Source organism: Seriola aureovittata, chromosome 4 (assembly GCF_021018895.1).
Source record: "Seriola aureovittata isolate HTS-2021-v1 ecotype China chromosome 4, ASM2101889v1, whole genome shotgun sequence".
Taxonomy (NCBI): domain Eukaryota; kingdom Metazoa; phylum Chordata; class Actinopteri; order Carangiformes; family Carangidae; genus Seriola; species Seriola aureovittata.
Window position 1 is genome coordinate 23,666,612 of NC_079367.1, and position 24,651 is coordinate 23,691,262.

General features: G+C 38.4%; 2 protein-coding genes and 1 long non-coding RNA gene across 6 annotated transcripts in view; 2 read left to right on the forward strand and 1 right to left on the reverse strand.

Annotated features, from left to right (window-relative positions):
* The first annotated feature begins 129 nt into the window (after positions 1–129).
* On the forward strand, positions 130–3,758 carry rwdd2b (RWD domain containing 2B). Its single transcript, XM_056373757.1, has 4 exons — positions 130–653; positions 753–820; positions 2,780–3,148; positions 3,248–3,758. The coding sequence occupies exons 1-4, from the start codon at positions 441–443 to the stop codon at positions 3,498–3,500; spliced, it is 903 nt and encodes a 300-aa protein (XP_056229732.1). The 5' UTR covers positions 130–440; the 3' UTR covers positions 3,501–3,758.
* An 11,164-nt stretch (positions 3,759–14,922) lies between these two features.
* The window catches only part of LOC130168178 (cell adhesion molecule 2-like), a 145,656-nt gene continuing 135,927 nt past the window's right edge, over positions 14,923–24,651 (reverse strand). For 2 of the 4 annotated variants that reach the window (XM_056374824.1, XM_056374822.1), the window contains 5 exons: positions 24,453–24,543; positions 24,072–24,250; positions 19,041–19,067; positions 17,016–17,138; positions 14,923–16,913 (listed from right to left, as the gene is read on the reverse strand). In XM_056374824.1, coding sequence (XP_056230799.1) covers positions 16,795–16,913; positions 17,016–17,138; positions 19,041–19,067; positions 24,072–24,250; positions 24,453–24,543 — 539 coding nt within the window. In that variant the 3' untranslated portion in view covers positions 14,923–16,794. The remainder of the gene's footprint in view (positions 16,914–17,015; positions 17,139–19,040; positions 19,068–24,071; positions 24,251–24,452; positions 24,544–24,651) is intronic. The other 2 variants (XM_056374823.1, XM_056374825.1) reach the window with 2 other exon arrangements.
* LOC130168179 (uncharacterized) lies at positions 19,079–22,407 on the forward strand. Its single transcript, XR_008827394.1, has 3 exons — positions 19,079–19,382; positions 19,536–19,604; positions 21,481–22,407. It is a non-coding gene; the product is annotated as an uncharacterized LOC130168179 (long non-coding RNA).

Below are 24,651 nucleotides of genomic sequence, written 5' to 3' on the forward strand. Positions count from 1 at the left end.
TGCAGACAACGGAGGAACAAAATGTGACGGTGCCACTGTTTCTACTGCTCGGTACGTGCGTTTCCTGTGTGTGTCGTTTGAAACAGTCCGACTTCGAACAAATCTCGATTACTAGCCAGTGTAACGTGGAGGTAGAGGTGTAGTGAAGTTAGTGTTAAACTAGGCTGCATTTTCAGCTTTCTAAACACAGCTTATATATAAATATCTATCATTACCTTTTCAGTCTTGACGAGAGTTTTCTATGGCAAGTTAGATTTTCTTTAGTGCTGATGACTAGAAAAGAAACGTGTCGTTTGTTAGCATTTGTTAATTTGTTAAATGACAGGTGATAATATATTTGACTGTGGACAGAAAACTGTTTGATATTATATATATGATATACATATATTATATATTTTTTATGTATAAGAAGATCGACGTTTTAGCTCGCCGTTATCAGCATGTCTTACTTGGAGTGGGCTGAGTCTCAGCTTGCAGAGATAGAGCTGCTGACCAGTATGTTTCCTACCCGGGAGGAGCTGGAGCTCACAGACCAGCTGGCACTAGCTGAGCTGAGGGACTATGTGGAGGGCTCAGCTTCTGCAGACACCCCTCCTCCCTCCAGACCCCAGTTTCTTATCAAGCAGAAGCTCGACACTGCAAACATGGGGATGGTAACCGAATAAGACTGTCTTTCTATTTCACTGCGATTTCAATTTGTCCTAAAACATAATAATTACCAAACTTTTCTCTTTTTTTGTCGCTCCATTTAGACGGATGTAATTCTGTCCTGTGCTTATCCATCTGAATATCCCAGTGTGATGCCAGAGATAACGGTCCGGTAAGCCACTATTCACATTTGATATGTGGTGAAGGTGATCAGCTCTTTACATATGCAAAACAATAACTTATATAACCAATTTGTAAGATTTATACAATTTGCATATAATTGTAAATTTGGAGAACTTGGTCTTGGCAAAACAGCAACATAATATGTTCATATAATCTAATGTTTGGGAGATCAGGAAAGACTCACCTTTGGTGTGTGTGCAGAGTTTTCCTAAGATAAAGAATGTAAAGCTTTCCATTTAGAGATCATGTGCGAATAAGAGCTGGTTATGAAATGTCAAAGTAGTTACTGCAATTTCACAGCTAATGATACTGTAGCATTTTCATGAAACTTCCTTATGAGGCAGACATTAATAGCTCAAGCACGCACGTTTCAACTTTGCCATTCTGTCTGAGAAAGCGTTAATTCCATAAACCCTGCAGCAGTAAGCAGCAGCCTGATCTACAAGGGGCCACAAATGACAAATGCCATTTTACTTGATAGGTTCCATAACTGGGTAGGCATTCTTCTTCCATTCTTATTTGACTAACAGATATTTTAATGTGTGTATCAACAATCATTTGTCTTTCTCAGCACCCCTGCTGTGTGGAGTGCCGCAGGGGTTGGTCCTAAGACCAATCCTCTTCTCATTGTGCATGCCTCTTCTGGGTCATTTGTTGAGCCGCTCTCAAGACTTGTCATATTACTGTTATGCCAATGATACACAGATCTATTTCTCTGCTAACCTGAATCAACTGCCTCCCTCTGTAATTACGTAGACATCACCAGAGATGGGATATCTCTTCATTTCTTCCACATAAACCCTGATAAAAACAGAATTCCTTTAATTGGACCTGATGAGTTTGCCTCTGCAGTAAAAAGATTTGTTGGCCAGAACACGCCGTCAGTCCCACATTACCCCTGTTCTTGCATCCTTTAATTTGTTTCTTTTAAAATTTAGAATTAATTACACGATCCTGTAGATTACATACAAGACACTGCATGACCTCTTTCCTTGTTCCACTTCTCAACCACTCCGATCCTCAAATCTCTGCCTTATTTCTGTCCCCCTGCTCCAACTGTACAAGAAAAGGTGTTTGTGCCCTTGCTGTTTTACTTTCAACTCTCTGGAATCATTTTCCTCAATCTGTTTGATTCACTGAATATTTGTATATTATTTACACTGTTTTAAGCAGCCTTTAAAAACCCATCTTTATAGACAAGCCTTTTTTTATAAACCTCTATCCCTGTTTTCTGTTTTGGTTTGTTTTAGTTTGGTATGGTCTTTCATTGTGCTGTGTTTTATATTGTAATTTATTACTTCATTTGTTTATTCATTTCTATTTTTTTGTTGTTGTGTGAAGCACTTTTCAACTCTGTTTACAAATAAAGCTTTACTTACAGAAAGAAGCAAAGGACAACTGTGCCACTGGTGTAGTCTAATGTGGAAATTAAGTGATTTAAAATTACATAGATGAGCAACAGACTAATGACACAGAGGAAATGGATTATGTGACTGTGGCAGAAAGTGGGAGGTCATTTGTTACTGTTGTGGCCTCATTGGGAGTTAAGAATGTGATCATTTTATGTTGTTAAGCCACAAATTTAATTAATCTGTTTTACAAACGCTGCTAAAGAGGCAAGGATGACATGTATCAAACTCTATCGATGACTACTGAGAACTGTAGCCTTCGATGATAAGTTATGGTCTCTTCTCCTGTCCACTTTAAACAGGTGGCCTGTACCCGAGACAAACCACACCCATCACACTCATAATAAAATATATATCACAATGCAAAATACCACTACAGTAGTAAATGAAAAACTCTACTTGTAATTTGCTTTCAGAAAATATTCTACTGGAAAGTAATCATTTATTTTAATTAGTAAACATATCAGTCTCCCAAACATATGTTCTTTCGTCACTCCTTCTTATAGCATTATTTATAGCATTGTTTATATGCCCCATAGGTGTGGCGGTCTCAGCAGAGCCCAGCAGACACAGATTCATGCAGATCTCAATGCATTCCTTATGGAAAACTGCCAGGGGGAAGTATGTGTGCTCTCTGCTGTGGACTGGGTGAAAGACAACCTGCAGCTCTTCATCAGTAGGAGCTTATCAGCAGCACCAGCTCCTGTGAAAGAGTCCTCTTCTCCACGATCCGAGGAAGTGTTCAGCAGACTGTGGATCTACAGTCATCACATCTACAACAAGACAAAGAGGAAGAACATCTTGGAGTGGTCCAAGGAGCTGGGCCTGTCGGGATTTAGCATGCCTGGGAAGCCTGGTATTGTGTGTGTGGAAGGTCCTCAGTCCGCCTGCGAGGAGTTCTGGTCCAGGTACCTTGAGTGTGGTTATTTTTAGCAGCTGATGTCACAGCCAGGAGCTTGCTGAGGTGTGAGGTTTATAAATTTTCTTAACTTTTTCCCATTTCACAGAGTGAAGGTTCTGACATGGAAGAAGATCATGATTCGACATAGAGAGGATATTCCCCTTGATCGTCAGGGAGAGGACAGCAGGACTGTTGAAAGTATAGACTCCCTGCGCAAATTCACAGGCTTTGAAGAAGCAATGTTCGACCCCCATGGGAACAGAGGTAATCACATGGACCTTGGGCAACTCTACCAGTTCTTAAATGAAAAAGGCTGTTGTGACGTCTTTCAGATATATTTCGGCATTGAAGGGAGGTAGAGAATAAATGTACATATGGGTTTGACTGGTGCCTTGTCATTGATGTAACTTCTCTTGAAAAATCACTCTGGTGCATTCATTACCGTTGTACTTTTTTGTTTGTTTGTTACACACGCAAGCACACAAATGGATTGCTGAGCACATGGTCACATGTGCCCGATAAACTGAAATAAATGAACCCACCTTTTTATGGAAGATTCTCAGTTGATACACCTGGGACCTCATTCGAATAAAAGACAGAACATTTCTGCAATTTTAGACACACAGTTCTTGCTCTTTTTAGCTAATAGGCATATTTTTCAAAAAGAAGCATTAAAAAGATGTTTACCTGAGAGTTCTCTCAAGGACCTCGGTTATATTTGCAATTTTAATACTCCTGTATGTGCCGCAGATCATACCTTGCCCTAGGTGCTTCTTTCATCAGTTGGCACCACTGTGTATTACTACGAGGCTATTATAGGATTTTCAGGTCTGATACCACATTAATAATTGGACAACATAGTCAACAATATGCTGGGTATCTGTTTATGAAATCTGTTGATTTTCCTCTCATGAATTGTAGATAACATAAATCTTTCTCCAATTTTCTTGGAATGATTAGTTGTTAGATAAATTGTGCATAATTGTGGATTACACTCTGGCAATTAAAACATGTGACTATTGAACGTGAATCTTATTTTTAGCCCACTAAGTGTGAGATGGAAATTTAAAACAACATTCATACTTACAGACTTACCAACTTTTATGATGATTTTGCTTCTCAGTGATTCATTGTATGGTGTAATTCATGGCATTTATGGATATTTTATTTATCATTTTATTAGCAAAGTGCACCGCTTATATACAGTAGGAAATCATATACTCTATCTTTGACAGGGCATTGTCACTTCATACCATTGTTGTCACATATACACATCCATCATTACAAGATTTGTAAGGTCAGGGATAGTCTGACACAATATTTATTCCAATGCTGTAGGGATACCAATGAATATTATCTCCTCAAAGCAGTTTGAACCCAGAGTGAACATTTCAGACTTCAGACTCTGTTAAAAATTAACTGATAAAACTAATGAAAATAAGCACATTGTACTTTTCAGTCCAGCCTTTTCACAAGGGCTGCGATGAGAGAACTGTATTAGATGACTAGTAGTCTAATTCAACATAGAATCACATGATGAAAGGAAATCTCAAGGACACACAACATGATGACAAGGCTAATAATTTGTAGTTACAGGTATTGCACTGAATATACTTGCGAACTTGTTTGGTCTGTGTCGCCCAGCAGATGGCAGCATTATATAATCAAAGTTGGAAAGTATGGCGACCTTAGATATTATCTGTGATTTAAAAACTAATGCAATACATAACCTGAAAACAGCTAAAACAAAATGAAGCAAAAGTGCAAAAATAATAATTGGCTAAGAACTAATTTCTGTTATTTGGATCAAATATGAACAACAGGATTTTTTAAAAGAAGACATTGAACTGTCATGAATTAACAATTCAGACTGAAATGCTATAATAATCTTATGATATAAAAAGGTAGGTTTACGTAAGTACAGTAAGGGGTTTTGCTATTTAAGCCCACAATCCCCTACATTGTCTCATTTTTTATTATTTTATTTTTTCAACAGGATTAAGTTTTGTAAAAATTTGTCCCAGAAATGTCATCTGATGAACAGATACCAGATCCAGAGATGGGCACATGGAGGGGTTGCTCATCCAGGTTTGAGTCCCAGGCCTTTTTTTTGTCCGAGTAGATGTTGGTCAGCTGCTGGTCCTGGTGTCAGTCCTGTTCTGCTCCTCCCAATGTTTTGTCTTCAGAAGGTGGTTACTCACTTCAGTCAGAGCTCCTTCCACTTGGTCTATTACACTCATGGCGCTCCACATTTGAAGACTCATCAGGGGAGTCTTCTGTCTGTTTGTTTATCGAGGAGAGCTCAACTCGCAGGTGCATTCACAACTTCAGCTCGTCCCCACGGACTTGATTCTTTAAGTCAGGATGAGCAACTTCCTCCAGCCCCTCATCCTGCATCTCTGCGTCTAATATCACCTCCCCAGTTAGCGTTTTTACAGTAAGGTCTCTAAGCTGAATCAGTCGGTTGATGCCTTCAACATAACTGTACTATATGTACTACGACTAAATAGTCTATTTTAAATCGATTTATTATAAATCTTATTCTAGTCTATTCTAAATAGCCTGGATTGATGCAACTTTACTTCTAACTAGGCTACAACACATCCTCCATATACAGCAGTAGGTATCTGGGTCTGAGTTGTGGACAGATTCATCATTGTAAAAGGGTTGTGAAAACAGAACACGCTATGTTTCAAGGACTTCCTTTTATATCCAAGCATTAAACGAACATAAAATACAGGCACTGAAAGTTTGTAAAGCAACATCTTTATGCAGAAGTTGATCAAATACTTCAGTACATTTTTTACATATACATTACTGGATTAACAATGTGCACGGGCTAACTACTCTGTGGAGAGTTGGAATTAGTTGGAGATCAGTCATTATGTCTTTGAATGAGCTGACATGAATCACAAAGAATGCTTCTTTCCTACATTTAAATATCACTTGCCATGATTTAATGTAATGACATCACTTCATAATAGCTTTAATATAGCAGTGACCAATGGATTATGAATTGGCAACCTTTGAAAGAAATCAGTTATAAAGGCTCTTTCAGTAAAGACAGACTTGTTTTACTTTAATTTGTCTCATTCCAAGCACAGATGACTTTGAAGATGCTTCATAGATTTTCTCTGTCATTATTTCTGGCCAGTTTCTTTAGTCCTTCACTACCATAACGATACAGAAGAGGACATACAGAACAGCGGGCTGCACATCCTCAAGATTGACTTGAAAATGCTTAAGTGCTAATTCAAAGGAAATGTGTCGAGGAATGTTTGACTTATGGCTCACTAGAAACCCTTATGGTGCTCTTTTGCTTACTGTTGGGCGCAGTGAATATGTCCTCTTCCAACATTCTCTGAGTAAGTGAACTGATGAGTAGCATTTGTGATGTTCCAGCATATGATCTTGACATCGCTGGAAATGGCTGCTATTCGAACTAAAGCCATTAGAACTTTGTGCCTTGAGGAATGAAAAGTGAAAAATGGAAGCATTCTTTAGTGAAAGCAAACTGCTCCCTCCATAAGGGGTTCATTGCTGATATCTATGTGCAAGATGTAACCATAGTTAATATGTTTCTAGCTGGTTTAAGTTCATTGCCTACAATACAGATTGTAATGGAGCAGTGTTATTGACCTGTACTGCAGCTACAGCCATAGTGGAAGTCATTACCACTACTTCTGGTCAATACAGGTCAATAGCGCCATAACAGTTCAAGTGTAGGCCACTCCTTAGCAGCTATATTATCCCCTTTGTTATTGTAACTGACCTGTGGCTCCTGGATTCTGCGTCCTCACTTACCTACCTACTTAAAAGTGCAGCTCATGAAAGGCAGAACAGTGGCAGATTTTCATTCCGTTATCTCTGAACTCCAGCACTTTGTATTTTAAATGAAACAGTGTATTAGGTTAAAGTAGCAATGCACAGCTTTAATTTGATGGTGCTTACATCTACATCAGATGATCAAATGCAGGGGACCAGAAGTTAAGTCGAAGCAATTAAAATAAACCTTGAAATATATATCTGGTTGCAAATGTTTTGTCTGAAGTCTGTGATAAAGCTCTGCCAGGCTCGTAGGCTACTGCAGTCATTGTCCCTTATTTCTTGTTTTGCGGACGTTCACCAATACAGTTGAGAACACTCTTAAAGCAGAGAGTCAGCACTATAACCTGAGTCATTATTTCATTTATGGAGTGCAGACAAAAACAATGGGAAAAGTCACTGTCAGTCTCCTTCAACTTACAGAGTGCACTGTATATGGCTTCACTGAGTTTTTTACAAGTATGATGATTAACCTGCTCACTTGGACACAATGTGAGTTTGGGCTCCGTGTCAGTGAGATGGCTCAGCAGATCGAGGTTCTGTTCGGAGTATATGGAAATCTCTGGGGTGCTTTCCTGTCTCAGGGACCTTTGCAACTCTCACATCATTACTGTAAAACTGCAGAGACAAGGTGGTGCAGGTGGCAAAGGCTGGGGGTAATGGTGGTGTTAATTTCCCTCCTCTTACCTGCCTCACAGCGTTTCATTGTTCTGTGACATATTAATATTTTTACATTAAATGAAAGTGGGGAAGCGGACCATACCTAAATGGACTGCTGGTGACTGATGATTGTTGATGCATACTTTGATCTCTACTTTTGACTTACTGGGGTGACACTGAGGAGCATAATCATGAAAGTACTGAGAAAAAAAGAAGAAAAAAAAACACATCAGTGTATGGACCAACTAACCAACTTTGCTGTTGGATATTTTTACCCACTCATAACATTTCTTGAATCTCTTGGTTCTAATTATAAAGCACATCACCCATATTGACTTTCCACAGACGTATTAACACACTGTGTTTGATGCAATGAGGTATTGATCAAAACCCAAACATATGGCCTTGATTTAACGAGCCACACGATCCAGTATAATAATAAAAATACTATACATTTTTAGAATATTCCTTCCTCTAGAGCAGTGTATGATGTGTAGTTCTTTTATGTGACATTTTTTTCTGTTGTTTGCCTTGCTTGGCCCTTCACCATATTATCTCCCAACTATAGGAATACCTTTGAAGATACAGAGTAAATTGGATCTGTAGTTGATGCAGAGTAATAGCTTGGCAAATGACTGCAGAAATCATCTGTTATCCCTTGTTCTTGAAGCCCATTTTGGCAACTATTTGTGAAAATCATTTTTACATTAAACTTCATTCACACATGATTTACTGGTATTTTTCTTTTTTTCATCATTTCAGACAATAACCCAATTCTGTAGGTCTATTGAACTGCTGATGCATATAATTGAATTAGTTTTGAACGTCATGGTGAGGTATTTCAACACAGGGATTTCATCATGTCTCTATAGCTGGCACTCTGTCACAGAGCCAAGCTAATATAAATAGTATTGTTTTGAATTACTTGAAGCTGCAAACCTTTAACAGAAGGTTTTGAGAGTATTATGATGAAGAGTTGTCAAACTTATGCTTAGAAATTTTCACAGTCCTGACAAAGATATACGATACAGTGGCCTCATTCCAAATCTTCTGTATCTAACATGAACAATATGTATTGTTCTTTGTGATTGCTGCACATCAGTTGTCTTTCCAAGTGCTTTGTGGAAACTTGGCCTGGCAGCTCTTTGGGATTCTGGACCTTCTCTCCTGATGACCCCTCAAGGTGAACTCTTGTATGGCTGTCCGTCCCATGAATACTAAATACGGCTGAATTAAACATTTTCTCCCTTCTCACTACTATTTAATCAGTTGTCTTACTGAGCTGTCTGTCTGGAGTAATCCCTGAGGCTCACCATCACACTGACTGGCATCATAAAGACAGAGTGGCACACTGCTCTGGAAGTATTCAAGTCTTAGCTACCGCGCTGGTCCTTCCCCTCTTTGTCTTCAGCAGCTACAACCCGATAAATCAAGAGAAGTTCTTTGTTGCATCCTTGTAATATGTTCTGTCACATCGAGCAATTCTTAAGTATGATTTATCTTTGCAAAGTAGTTTAATACAGATATAGATTTATATTAGTATTTATGGAAGTGCTTGTTTGTGTAATCAGATCAGAGCAGAGATTTTTTTTTTGTTTTATGTGATTAAATCCTTCATTTAAAACGCTTGCTGTATTTTTCTGTCAATCATACTGAAGTGGTTTGATTGTTTTGGTGGACCTGGCGACACTGGTGTTAACTGGTGGTCATATCAAGCTTGTTTTTTCACTGTAGAGCCTACACCACAGTTTGAAATGAAACATGTAAAACTGACTGCTGGGATCAATAGGCTTCGCAGTATCTAGTCGGTCAGAAATTCATTAGATGAGAAAGAGAAATTCAACTGCGCAGCAATACACTCCTACACAAACCATGGGTGCATTTTTCAGTCAACAGCAGTGCTCTCTGCTTAAAACCATTGTGTGTAGAATTAGAAAATCTCCTTGTTGTGCCTGCCGTCCTCACCAGACTGCAGATCAAACAACATGGCTACTGATCTGATCTTTTGTCATTTTATTAATCTTAAAAATCCCCACTTATAGGATAGTCATGGAATTTTAAATGAATAAACACAAAGTGAGCATCAATTTCAAGATAAAGAAGTGTTTACATGTGAGATACAGTTTGTGTACATATATGTGATTACTGAGGCAACAGATAAAAGTACAGAGCAAACAACAGACAGCAGCGCATTGAGCCAAAACATATGTTGTGTTACTGATGCTATTTTAAAGCAAGTGCAATTAAACTTGATGTCGTCCTTTGCCGTTATTATACATACTGAAAAAAAAGACAGCATCCAGAGGAGGGGGAGGAGGCCCTTGATGATAATGAGGCTGATGCCAACACCTGATGTCCACCCACATCCAGACAGCTGGCATCCTGCAGGCACAGGAGTTTGTCAGAACCTTTTCAATGATGATGTTCAAGCATTAATATTCTGTTTGCATTGGAGGGTGTGTTACTTGAAAGAGAAATTCCTATACTAGAATATACTAGAGAAAAGGATCCGTCATTATGTTTGTTAAATATATAATTGTAACAGTTTAAACCCTATTCATTGTTCTCCTGTCCTTAAAACAAATGAAAACTTTCCTCACTAGTAACTGCTATAGGAAATCACTAATTTGTTGGCTTTTGATGCACAAACAAATTCACATCTGCCTCTCGATATCTTCCTGTCACATCAGTGATGCAATCAGGAGGGCTTTGATAATAAATGACTATCACACTTCTAACTACAGTAGTAAAACTATGGTCTCAACTAAGCTGATTCATGACAGTGGTTGTGAATGTTTGAGCCACAGTTTTCACAAACATGAACCCTTTAACAACAAGTTCTTCTAACAAACGTTAGGAATTGTCGCTTTTGCGAAAAGGTTAATTTAAATGATGATGACATAAACCAAACCTGAGGATTTCATTAAGCCTTTATTTAGCTGTTTATTTAGCAGTAGCCTGTTTTTGAGAGAGACAAAGAACTAGTGGCTCATCATCTTTCCCAAAAATGGTGCCTTGTTATCCAATGATTAACTGGCTAATTATCCATTTAGCCATTAGCACGCCTCTTCAACATTCAATATGATAGTTCCTGTGTGACCATACATCATTTCCGGTGTTTCCATTAGATGTGCACATTAGCTGAAAATGGCAGTCTTCCCAAGGATTAATGGAAACCATAATTTCAAAAGCTCACAGAACTTTAAAAGACTGAACAGCTACAAAAACACAACTGAAGAAAGCATCAAAATGATATCTTATGATGATCTCTGAGGACAAAATGCAGCACTCTCTTTTCACCCTAAAGAAAATCTAATCTCTGTTATCAAACTGATGCTAAGATTTCCTATGGCTGTCATTTTATTGGAGCAACATCAGTCTCCCACTCACTAATATTCCAACTTTAATTAAGTCTCTGGTGTGCTCGTTGGAAGAATCTCAAGTGCTCAAATCCAAACAGATGGCACGCTATTTATTGCATACCTTATGCCACAGGTACTAGCTTTTTTTCCCCCAAAGACTAACCAAGACAAGGCTTCCCTTTATGTACTCTCCTGGGTCTGCACGATTCAAAATTCAGCCAAACAATACAGAAGTTTGTTTTAATTAGATCTAAAAATACAATATAGAATAAATCAAATGGCAGACATACAATCCCAGGGTAGACTATTTAAAGATGAACCACAGAGAATGTGAGTCAGTGTGGATGAATGAGTTTAAAATACAGTGGGTAGTCCTGTTTCAGTCATCAATCCACGGGCCTGCATGTGGCCTGATTCGAACAGTGTAGCTGCTGCCTCTCAAAGTGGAAGCCCTCATGCAGCAAACAAGGGAATTGTATCTGACTGTACACATTCATCTGGACTAATGGCATGGTGATGCATCCAGGGGGATACACAAGCTCATGTTCTTTGTTCCAGATCATTTGACTCCTTCCAACTTCCACTCGGCCCTGTCACAAGTGGAAGTGTGAGTGATCTGTTTAATCTCATCAAATATGATTAGGCAAAACACATCTCAAGATAATATCCTACAGCCCTGTGATTCAGCAGCGATACAGATGAGGCGTGAATGTTGTAGCTATAAGTCAAAAGGGGCTACAGAAAAGCCAGCTGTTCTCAACCTTTTTTTTTTTTTTTATTTTATCTTAACATGAAAATGTGCTGTCTGGACATATATGAGTAAGAACATGCTATATTTACCTTATCAAGCTGTGGGTATTTGGACAAATCCAGGATGTTCCAGGAGTGTACCTGCAATACTAGTTGGTCTCATCATGTCTGCAATGATTCCTTTTTGAAGGGAGCAGCAGTGTTGTAAACACGCGCTATTATTCTACTCAATTCCCCATTAGAATGAACTGTCAATCAAAGACAAAACCATTTACACAAACAATGCAACCTCGGGCTTCTAAGGGCAATGATAACAGACTACCAACACAAAGTTCTGAAAATGAAAAGGAGGATATTGAAAAATTGTGAATTTCATCTTCCACTGTCTGCTCTTTGCACCTCATCTTTGGGTGCAGAGCAATGATTACAAGTAAACGCTTCCAAAATATTTGTCCTTCCTGGCCGGCAATATGAAAGATGACACAATATTAATAAAAAAAAATTGTTGGATTTGTTGGATAGTTTTTTTTTTTTCCAGTTGGGACTTTTGCGATTATAGTTATCAAAGTACGGTATTGATTCAAGGTTTGGAAGAATCTTTGGGTTACTAAGTGTCACTGATAACCTACTAAATCTGTAATTAAAAACATGATCCAGAGGACAGAACATTTCTTCATCACTTCTGTTGAAGTGAGGAAGCATTTGCTTTGCAATCCCACTCCATCTTCGAAATCCCTCTGACCCTTTTACTTCCTCAGCAAATCGCCCAGTGAATTACACAAGGCAATTTACATGCTTGGATAGTGAAAACAAGTGGAATTACTGTTATTTCTGCATAAAAACGTTGTGCTGTTAATCCAAAAGAAGGACCGCTATTTGTGTCAGGGTTGGAGGGCTTTTCATGCACAGTCTAGCTATGGCTCCTCCAGTTGTCACTAATCTACAGCAGAGCTGCGGGATGAAAAAGAAAAAGCATTCTGTGTCAACACAGTTTTTTTTACAAGTTACTGTAAAAAAAAAAAAAAAGTAAAAAAAAAATTTATTTTCTATTCGAGTCTCGCTGAGACTAGCAAAAAGGCGAATACTCATACTCATGAAGTAACACACTCAGTCTGGCTATTTAATTGTACAGGCCTGGAAATACAACTGCAAGGTCTATTAGCCCAACACTGCAAAATCAGAATTGTGCTGCAGACCTAATATGTTTAAGTGTAATAATGTTTTTTAAGATATCAATTTGTCCCTAAAGGATTTTGTCAGAAATTTCTGCTCTGCTATGATAAGAGCTTATTGTGAGCTGGAGGACTGATACGGACCCTGCCTACAGGGTACAGTGGGGATCAGTTTCTTCACTTTAGTAAGACTTACAAGGCCTCCTCAGAGGTGATTGTTACATCGCCCAGGGGATGGTTCTCACATTTCTAGGGTAAAGAGAAAATCCATTTTCCAACTCACTATTTACCACTGCACATGAATGTTTCCCCCCCTTGATATCCAATTACTAAATTATGATGGATTCTTAGCATTATTTTCTGCCAGGCATTATTCAAGACAGTCTATCTCAATTTACATAGCTTAACGAAGCACTGAGCTTTCAATAACGCGGAGGAGTGTGATAGTGGGAGCTGATGTTTCTTTGAACTGGCTGGGCTTTTGGTGGTAATGATTATGAAGTGAGCATTGGGAACGGTCTCTGCGAGACAAGAGAGAGGGAGGGAGGCGTTTTGTGAAGCAGGCAGGTGGTTGGCCGGACAGTGTGCTGATAATGGCAACATTAGTCTGCTGGGAAGCAACATTATGCTCAAGGTCAATGGGAGCTGAAGAATGGAGGATCATAATGACTCGGGCCCCATGTCCTGGAACGAGATCTCCCTTTAAGGATGTCGAGACATTTAATATGAGCTCAGTAATCTGCACTGTGCTATTATATCCATCCTCAAATTTCCAAAAGTTCATCTGTGCCACTGAAGCAGTGATAATGGACCATAAAAGGTGCTTTTTTTGTTTTTCTAAATTGGTAAGGTTTATTGTACATGTTGTAACCAAATCACTACCGTGTGCAAGATACTAACATTTACCTTATTCAAATGTAAGTCTGATAAGGTTTAGTATTTCTAATGCTACTCTAATGCTACCATTACACTCATCACATTTGGCCTTATTTAGATAATGTGAATATAATGCACATTTGCACACCATGTTCTTGTGTGTCAATTTCTTCCCATCAAATATTCATGGGTTTTTTATAATCACACTACTATTTGATTTTGTATAGACTGCAATATTTTTATGCATATTGAACTCATCTATAGCACATATTTATCCTGCAGTAATCCTTATTTACAGTAATTAAGAAGACGTGACTGCTGTAATACCTTTACCGGCGTATAAATCAGTGGTCCATCCTTTTACCGTATATCTTGCATTAATACAAAGGCGACATCTGCATATGCACAACTCTTTACTCGATTTGACTACTGTACTGTTATTGTTTTTTTCATTATTATCTATTCAGTGAAGGTATCACGTTTGTATTTTTTCCTTGTTAGATGCTATCACTGTTTTCTTTTTCAATTATCTAATTTCCCCACAGGGATCAATAAAGTCTCATCTTAAGTGTTATCATTTCACTTCCAATTAAAGCAACGAGCTGCATCCCAACATCTTTGACCATGATGTCAAATCACAAAGCGGTTTGCCTCCAGTTTTCCTCACCCAGCCCACTCCATCTGTCTAGTTTGTTAAAATAAGGGCAACAGCAGCCTGCTTTGTTCACAACTGTGGCCACTTTCATGAAGCCACTTCAAGCATATCGAACTCAGCTCCAGTGAGACAGGGGAAGAATTCGGGAAGACTGGAGTCTTCCTTTTGTCACCCTGTATTAATGCACACATCATGAGCGGCGCTGATAGCCTCGGGCGATCTTCCTGAGGAGCTTCATGGCTTTTTAATCCTTCTACAAGTCAGACACTTTGCATGTATTATTAATACTAAAGGTTGAGTAATACTCAGCAGTTGCATGGAATAACAATTACAGTGCAGCTTTGGTCATTGCACCGTCCATCAATATACGCTCCTTTAGATATGTGGACTGATATTATGTTAATAATTCTACTGTAATTCAAAAGCACATAGCATTACTCATGAGTTAATTTCAAAGTACAAACTTAGTCACAACAAAATGGCAGTTTTCAAGTTGTTCATATTTTAATCCGCACTTTGTCTCTCTTTTTTCTTTTTTTCTTTTTTTTTTTTACAGTGGCATAGTTGAAAAATGAATATTCAATACTGAGAAAAAAGCAAAACCTCACACATCCCCCATATAAAGCAAATTAATTACAGCGATTAAAACTTTGTACAAAATGAGTTATTTATAGCATCATATTGAACTAACAAAATAACATGTATGAGCATTGGCAATGTGGTTCAGTGTCTTTGATACAGTGACTATATACAATGAGGGGATGTCTGATTCACCAATGCCTCAACATGTCATTAGTACTGTTTGCAGCAAACTCAAAGGCCATAACGGTGATCCTTGTATTGTTTTTTATGATAAGTTTCAGAATTAAAAAATGGAAAAGTTAATGTCAGACCACTACTTTAGTAATAACAGCAATAATATCAATCAATATAGCATTATATAATAAATGTCAATCAATAATAATAATAAATACATATATTTTGACCAGATTTTTTTTCCTTTTTTTGTTTTGTTAAGTTTTTTAGTTTTTAGTTTTGTAGTTTTTTTTTTACATTTTAAGCAATTATTGAGAATCCCTGTTTGAAGAAATCTTCAAAAATGTGAAAATAATCTCATCAAAATGACAGGAACTGATATGGACCTGAAATTAAAAGCTATAGCCAGCGATTTTTCTTTTACTGAAATTGAATACTTACACATTATTTACATACCTTATGACAAAACAACCTCTTGTTAGATAAATGGGAAAAAATAAGACGTGTGGAATACTTTAAATACTGTATATGCTAATATACAAATCGAAATGTGTCAGGGATCCCAAGACTCAACAATATTGTTCACCAATATTCACGTTAGCAAAGTATTTTACAGCAATATCCACACATTGAGCATAGTTGTTCAATAAAATTCAACATAAATAATGAACCCCTACAAGGTTCCACTCATTCAGTTTGGATCTTACATCAAATCACCAACCCAAAATTAAAGTTCCTCATCCGTGACAATAACTGAAAATCGTTCAGTGTACTGAAATCTTCATCGTGTATCTGACACCATCTCTCCATCTAGACTCATATTGAATCCTGAGACAAGAAACAGTTGATGTGTTTTCCCTCTGTGTTAGTCCTCAGACTTTGTGCTTTAATATTCTGACTTGTTCTCTGTTGGTACAAATCAACAGCATGAGTAAAAACTCAAAATAAAATCAATGCAGGAACATGGAAACTGCTAAAAGGGAGTCAATTTCATCTTGAGACAATCACATAGATTGTGCTTCGAAGTTTTTTTTTGTCAGTGTTTGGTCTGCTTTATGATTTATTTTTTAAACATGTGCAATATGGCTGTGGTGGGGTAAATATCTAAAAACCATTCAGTCCCTAAAAAGATTCCTCTGATGGAAATGCTTGATAGATAGATGTATTTTAACACACTCTGTTCTTAACGTAAAACAGTTTGAAAAGCTAAGACTTGAGTTGAAGCACATTTCCTCTGAATTTTAAAAAATCTGCAAAAAGTTGTATAACAGGTGACGTAACAGAGAAGAGAGAGAATGCAAGCGATAAAAGAAATGCAGAAAAATATACAGCATTTAGGCACCGTAAAACTGAAATGGACATAATCCAATTGTACATGGGGTACATTGATTACAAAAGGAGAAGGCTATATTGTCAGCGAATGCTTTGAAAACAAGCATATCCAAGCATGAGCTTTCTGGAGAAGGCAAAAGAACAAGTAAATAATAATTAAAGTAAAACAGACTCCGATGCTGAGGCAGCTTAAAATTGCATGTCTGCTGTCAAAAGTTGTCATGAAACGAAGGAGAAAGAAAGAAAAGAAAAAAGCAACAGAAGTCTAAATGAAATACTCTTTCTTTTCCTCTGCATGCACATGGTTTCCCTCAGCGTTGATGATGGCTGTGTCTGCGTCTGGGGCGTCCTCTGCTCCTTTGGCCTCGTGTGTTAGATATGTCCCTGCAGACAAACAGAGCCACAGAAAGTTTATCCACCTAGACATATACATTTACTCCAGGCAAGACCATTGCAATTCAAGGGAGCTCGAGTGACCCATTTTACCTTTATGTCTGGCCAGATATCGTCCAAGAACTATTATCAAACACAAGGTGATGAAGACCACGACTGCAACAACTCCGCCGATTAAAGCGTGGTCAGGTCCATGTTGTCCTAAAGCATTAGGATCTGAAATAAGACAGAGGCAGAGAGACATGGAGCGAAAAGTGGAGAGATAATATTAACACCTGCAAGATGATCCGCCGCTGTCTCATGCAGCTGTAGACATTTTTTTAAACAGCAATGAAAACATTTTGCTCCTGCAATTATCCTTAAAAAAAAAAAAAAAAAATCCAGATGTAGCTTTTACATTTGTGAACAAAGCACAACAGCCCCAAATGAGCTTCTGCCATATTTAGAGCAACCTGACATTGCTGCTTTGAAGTGCCTGAATTCAGCTATGAAAGAAGTGATCATAGGAAATACCACAAATCTCTACACAATTCAAAAATGTGTGTTAGCAACGGAAACATGCTGCAAGAAAGCTGAAGTCTAGCTCTGAGTGATGTTTCAGCTTTTTAGCCAAAGCCTCCACACACACTATCTTTTGTGTTTTCTCCCTGCTCGCTGCCACATTCTGCTGCTGAGGATCAGTTTTTTATTTTTTTTTTTTAAAGTAAGTGTTATTTAACACGAGGTGTCCTCCGGGCAGAGTGGAGGCTGAAGGTTTCCCAGGCAGGAGCATGCCTTTGTGTCTGTCGTGTAATAAACTCTAAGTGGCTGTGTCTTTACTGTGCACCTCCTGTGCTCTCATTATCTCAAGCTGATGAATGGCTGTGGCTTGTGCTCAGTTTTGCAAAGTGACCCTGGGAAATGACGACGGGGATGTTCCTATAAACCTCGTTATACTCCTCTGTTAACAGAATGCAACCCTCATTTTCATCAAACTAAAGTGAGGGACGTTAGGAATAAGAATAATAAAAAAAGATGAAATTGTGAAACATGCAGTTTAACACCATGCACAATAGAACCACCATGACTGTTTTATTAGGGATTCACAGGCAGGCACTTCAGACTTTGAAGCAATAATTGTCAACTGGTACAACAGTTGAACTAACTCAGTTTCGGTAGCATGTCGATGGATATAATGATCTGTACAGGTGTTCCACTGTCAACAAGGAGCACAAGCAATTTTCATATCACACTTGGCTGGTGCTCACAGCTCACAGGAATGGGACAAGCTAAACAGCTCTTGATGCACTGCAGCTGAACTTGTCATCCAAACACAACACTTGCTTTCACCTTAAGTGTGAGTAAATGACCATTAAGTATTTATACTTGTCCAACCAGAGTTTTGAGCTTTAATTCACATGTAAATACACCGACTATTCATATGCCAATCCTGAAACAAACTACAGCGAATCAAGACAACTAAGACAACACTTAAAATACCACTCATTGTCACAAAGCAAGAATACAAACACTTTAGCAGCACACAGGGGCCTGATCCGGTGTTTAGTTACATTAAGGCAACATGAACTGTTTCTATCCTGTTTTCATCCTGCATATATATATATATATATATATATATATATATATATATATATATATATATATATATCATACCATATCAGACTAAAGTGCTCCAACCATGTTACGCACATAGATTAATATACATTTACCTAGGAAAAAATGGTAAACAGAAATATTTTTTCAAGTATTATGTGATCAGAAATGTGAAAAGCCGAGTTCTCATTAAGGATTTTGTCCATTCCCTTCCATTCCCGCTGTATTCACATGAACTGAAATCAAATATTTGCCCACTGGCACAGGTACAATGTCCAGCCCAGCACCACTCAGACTGCACAATGAATTAGATGGTTCTAAGACAAAGCAAACAAAAAACATGTTGTGTGATAACTTATGCAGCCTGTAGAGAGAAAGCGGCTGGCGTCAGCAGAGTGAGCATCCATGCATGGTGATGGTTTGGCTCATGCTGGGTGGAGGCCATGATGTGTCCTGACCCAGATCCAGATCCAGCATCACACAGTGTAAATCTGGCTTACAATGATCATCTAGTGGGATATTTACCTGTCGTAGGCCCTGGAAAGTCTTTGGCTGTTGCCATGGTTGCAGACAGTGACAGCAGTAAGGGAAGACGAGGGGAACAACACCGTGGTAAAAAAGGTGACCACAAGGTTCAAAGGAAACATGTGAAATTAGTATGGTCTGTTTTCTGAGTTTTTACTTTGACAGCGCACAGAGGTGACGGAAAGCGAAGCTTGCTGTCAGAGCCAAATACATGCTGAACTGGAGTTACCGGAAACGATGACTATGAGAGGAGCACAAGATACGTTGACAAGGACAAGATGAAGAACAAAGACGTATATACTGAGATTTGCCGTGTCTAATTGGCAATGTACATTCTAATAGGTAAGTTTACCAATAATTACAAATAACTAGTTTTGTATTTTCCCAGGTTGAAAGATATCTAATAATTCATATGAGAAACAGGTTGTTGCTATTTTTTTGTTTCTGTAATTTTTTTAATACAAATTAAATACTATTCATCACCATTGTTTGCAGGTGGAAGCATATAGATCTTAAAACCTGTGAAAACAGAACAAAAACCATCTGACTGCAACAATACCAGAGGTAAATGAGAAAATATTTTTTTGGATTTTGTGTTAACCGACCCTTTAATACTGAGAGCAAGAATTTTTTATCTTATCTTAAAAAATTCAGGTATGTGGTAACATGTCATAAACCTCCACCTGAGTATTCAACAACATACATTGAGCAGTGTGTCATGAATGATAGGTCAGGGTATATAGGTACTGCCAGGTACCTTGTGGATTTTTCTTTTTTGCTATGGAGCAATGTTTTTAAGAGTTGTTGTTTTGTTCGTATTGTGGATGTGCAAAAAGATTTACATGCACGAGCATGCGATCCTGCTGCCAGTTTCAAGCTATACCACTAGTCGTGAAGACATTCGGAAAGACTGTAAGCTAGTCTATAAGGATGGAAACAATGCACAGTGTAAAACATTACGACAAAATCACTGCTGCAAATCTTTGATGAGGAAGGAAATGCATTCAATGTTTGCTAAACCTCAAGGATGCACATAATGCGTTTTGGTGAAATAAACTGAATATAACTTCTGTTTGTTTACAAGGAAACTTTGAGTTGATTATCAAAATTAAGCACATCCCAAATCTAGGTAACCTTTGTATTTTCTCACACAACATTAAAGCTATTTCGACTGTTAAGGCAACCGCTTGGCATATTTTGCCTGCAGAGTGGCTCAATACGGCAACGTCATACACAAACACTACAACATTAATTCCATTGGGAGAGAAGAATTGAAGTAAACACACAAAGCATGTGATTCTGGTTAACTTCGTTAGAACGTAATTGCAAATTTTATCTTGTGTGTGGTTGTAAATGTAGAAACCATTTTAAGCAAAAGCATAAAAACTCTCATGTTTTTCTATTTTCTGCTTCTGTAAAGACGATATTTTATGCAGTGGCTTACAAACTATGATAACGTGGTAACTGGTTCTACTGCGTCTGCATATCATCAGTTAGCAATAACAGCACTAATCAGGATGAGTGCTGAAAAGGCTGGTGAGGTAACAGTGCTGTGTATAGAAAATAAAGCAGAGAGGAAAGAGAAAAAATAGACAGAGTATTGAATTCATCCAGAAAAACAATGCTATTTTCTATCTCAAAGCCCGGCTGTTAGCTCATCAATCATCAAGTGTGTGTTCAGTGTCATGTTTGTGAGTGCACGGAGCGTTGAGGCGAGGGCAAGGGGGGCTCGCGAGCGTACCTGCGAACGCAGCTGTGACTGCCTATGCCTGATGTGGGAATGTCGGCATTAGCAGACTGGAAGAATGGAGGCTAGAGAGGGAGTCGGGGGAGCTGGGGATGGAGGCACTAAGGTGATGACGTCTGCTAAATGAAAACAGGAGCAATGGGGAGCAAAAAACAAACCTATCCGTAGGGAACAGGCTCAACATGAGAAAACTTACAGGAAAATCAAACAGCACAAATCAATTACTGCGCGTGGCTGGTGCAGTGGGTTAATTCTGGTTTTTCCCTCAGTGAATACAGGCAAAATAATGAAATAAAAATGCACAGATGATAAAATACAAGAGTTGCACGAATGAGTCAAGCTCTGAATGAGCAGATTCTTTTCGAAACATCTTTGGGGAAAAGGATGAGTCATACATGAAGGATTCATCTTTCTTACATCTGTTACATTTTTTCCGGCAAATGATGATAGGTTGGTAAATAGGCTGCACACGGAGAATGTAAAACTCATCATGTATCATACTTGTTGAGGTGAACATGTGTAGTAAATGAGTGAAATGTGAGGTCAAAATGTAAGACGCGGGGCTGCAGCTTCATAAATAGACGCAGACGTCTCTCGACTGTATTTAACCCAGCTACTATCTGTTACCATCTCTCTAGCGTCGCAGACAGAGTAATTATCATATATGGTGTTTCCTTGCTTTATTTAATACAGTGTATCGAGGAGCATAATCGGAGACGTTGATGAATTGCGGCGGAGCGTTGACATTTATTGCTTCTCAGCTCTCCTGTCATTAGCAAATTAGGCTTAGAGGCTGAGATGATCCAAAGAGACCCGGTAAGTATTCAGACAGACACGATGGTGCTGAAGAATGACTATCATCATCAGTGGAAATGAGCTCGTCTCACACATCTTTTACCTACTCAACTCAATTTGTCATCCTTCCCCTAGTAACTACGAGCTTTTTATTTACTGTGAGAGGGCTGCTGAAGGTTATCAGCTTTTCTGTTGGTACATATCCTGTAATTCTAATAACCCAGATTTAACAAATTCGAATTCTGTATAATTTGATATAATGCAAAAAGCCTTCCTGTCTGTGAAATGTGAGGAGTGAAACTATGGACCAGCACATGGCACCCAGATATGACAGGATGATATGGACTAGCCTGACATCGCTGCCTTACCCCTGTTCATTGAGCATGCTGAAAGAGGAGACTAAGATAACAAAAGCTGAAAGGACGAATGTGTCATCCTCTTTTTCCTCCATTTTTTCCCAGTGAAGGGTTCTCTCTCCCCAAAAGCCTCTGCCTTTAAAATCGAACAAAGAAGCTGCTGTGCATCCAGTAACTGCGTGTGAGCTTGAATAAGTCCAGCGCTGGAGCTGTGATAAGTCGCTCCCAAACAAACTGCACTCTCATGTGGGACTGTTTAATTGGCAAAAATGGAAACAAATAAATCCATGTTGAATTTATATATTCTGTCCTTGTTTTTGTATTTTTACTCGGCTGTGTTTGATAAACATTATAAACATGTGCTGCCGAGGCCTTAATGATCCGTTTCCGGCACCATGCTGTCTTTATTCTCTCATCCCCTCCACTGTCTCGGGATTAACTTATCTCTCCTCCAGGCAGTACTTGGAAGCTAAATTCTGCATCCTTAACACTTTTTTCTGCTTCCTCACAGGAAGAGTCCAAACGCTAAACCTGTGTAGTGATAGGCCTGTGTACAGTAGAGTGAGGTAAACTGGGTTATCCTGCACAGTGCCAAGGAAAGATTTGGAAGTGGAATCTTGAAGAAATGGTCTGCAATGCAGGACTACAGACAACTTTACTGTAGGTCCTGGCATTAGATTTACATCTATACAGTATATCTGAACCACAAAATGAAACATGTTTAATCATACTTGATCATGAACTTACTATTTATGTCAGATAAATACTGTGGTCAGCTGTTGGAAGCCATCTTTTATTCTACCCTGTACTACCATTTTGCAGCAAATACAAACCAATCACATATCGAGATGTTATTATAAAAGACCATACCAGTGTTTTTATATATGTTTTATCCCGTTTCCTACAAACCATACATAATGTACTTCTCATCACAGCTGACCACTTCTCCAACCAAAAAGTGGCTGTGACTCAGGAAGAACAGCAGGTTGTCATTTAATCACACGGTTGGTGGTTTGAACTTAATACTGAGGTGTTCAAGAACAGGAAGCTGAGCCCCGATTCAAGAAAACATAATGGAGCTGTTTGTCCTACTAAGCTTGAAATGGTCTGTGTAAGCGCAGTTAGAGATTTGCATTTGTTTCTCTGACATAGGGTTCCATTTGTTTCCATTCATTTTAATGCAGCGTATGATCTATTTAAACTTCTGCTTCTTAACTTCACATCACAGTGAACACCAGGCGATTACTACATTACTTTATCGTCAAAGTTACAATATTGTTGTGAGGCCATGCAGTGGAGACAATTCCAAATCTATCTGCACTTAATCTGCATGATCACACAACCATGATGTATTGCCAACAAAGATTCACGCACACTTAATGTTCATGGTGATGAATTGAATTGATGAATGCTTTTTATATTTTCAAAAACGAATGGAAACAAATGGCTGTCTCCAATGGTAACAAAAATACACACAACACTGTCCAACATACTTTGTTTTGTCAGCTAAAATGTTAAGTACACATGATTTGTAGTTAAGGATCTAAACCGTGCAAACACACTGGCAGGGTCTTGTTTGAAATCTATTAAAATCAAACTGGCGCACGTCTTTACAGCCAAAATGAAGATAAACATTATCCAGGAAGATTGTTAATTATTTGATAAATCTAATTTAAAACATGTTTGCTGATTTATGCATTTTTAAATATCCATTCATTACGTGTACATGCTCATCCTTCACTGGGTTGCGGGTGACTGGAGTCTGTCAGTTGATATTCAAAAATGAAACACTAATGACTGTTAAAAGATTGAAGTCAACAGCAGTTATTATGATTGGCAGATTATCGGACAAAAACACTGTATTTCCAGGAGATGCTGAAATTTGTGATCCTCTCCCGTTGATCTCTTTTATATTTAAGGTAGTGATTATTGCTTTGTTATCATGCTGTTTGATTTAGAGACATTTGTTTTTTATCATAACATGTGCCAGCTTAGCCTCTTTATATATATATATATATATATAAAGCTTCCTGACTGACAGCCTCCCTGCTGGCTTTGTATCTGTGTAATGAACACCAACCAACAACAAAACTGATCATCCATAACAAGACTCGCCCCCGCTGAAGTACCCACCATATACAAACAGTATGTATTCAGCACTGCTGGTCCCCAGGTCGTTGCTGGCCTCGCAGCGGTATGTGCCATTGTCTGTTTTGTTTAGTGTGGTGATGGTTAGTTCCCTGCCCTCCACAATCATACGCTCAGTGTCTGGCAGCTCTCCTCCATCTTTAGACCACAGCACCGGTTCAGGTCTAGGACAGAAAACAATGTAGGCAATATTTTTCCTTTTATGTTGCTGCTTGTGATTTCTTAAATGTTAAGAAATAACTGCAGAACAATTCTTGAAAAATGACATTCGCTAATGAAGAAGAATCACATCTCAAGTCAAATTCCTGCCGATTTTCATGCTAGTCGCTACCACCAAATTGAAGTTGTGAATAAATGCCAACTTACATCGGGTTGCCTATGGAAATACACTCCAATTTGAAGTATTGCCCTTCCTGTGGAATAATCAGTGAATGTGTGATCTCCAGATGGGGAGCATCTGCGAAGAAGAGACAAAAAAAAAAATCCAATGCTATGACAGCACTGTGTGTTAGAGGCTTTAACTCTTACACTGACAAAGTACAACAGTAGTTAGCTCTTTACCCAT

Coding starts and splice junctions, on each gene's coding strand:
- rwdd2b (XM_056373757.1), top strand. CDS start 441: ATGTCTTACTTGGAGTGGGCTGAGTCTCAGCTTGCAGAGATAGAGCTG. Junction 654..752: donor ACACTGCAAACATGGGGATG/GTAACCGAATAA, acceptor CGCTCCATTTAG/ACGGATGTAATTCTGTCCTG. Junction 3,149..3,247: donor TGCGAGGAGTTCTGGTCCAG/GTACCTTGAGTG, acceptor CCCATTTCACAG/AGTGAAGGTTCTGACATGGA.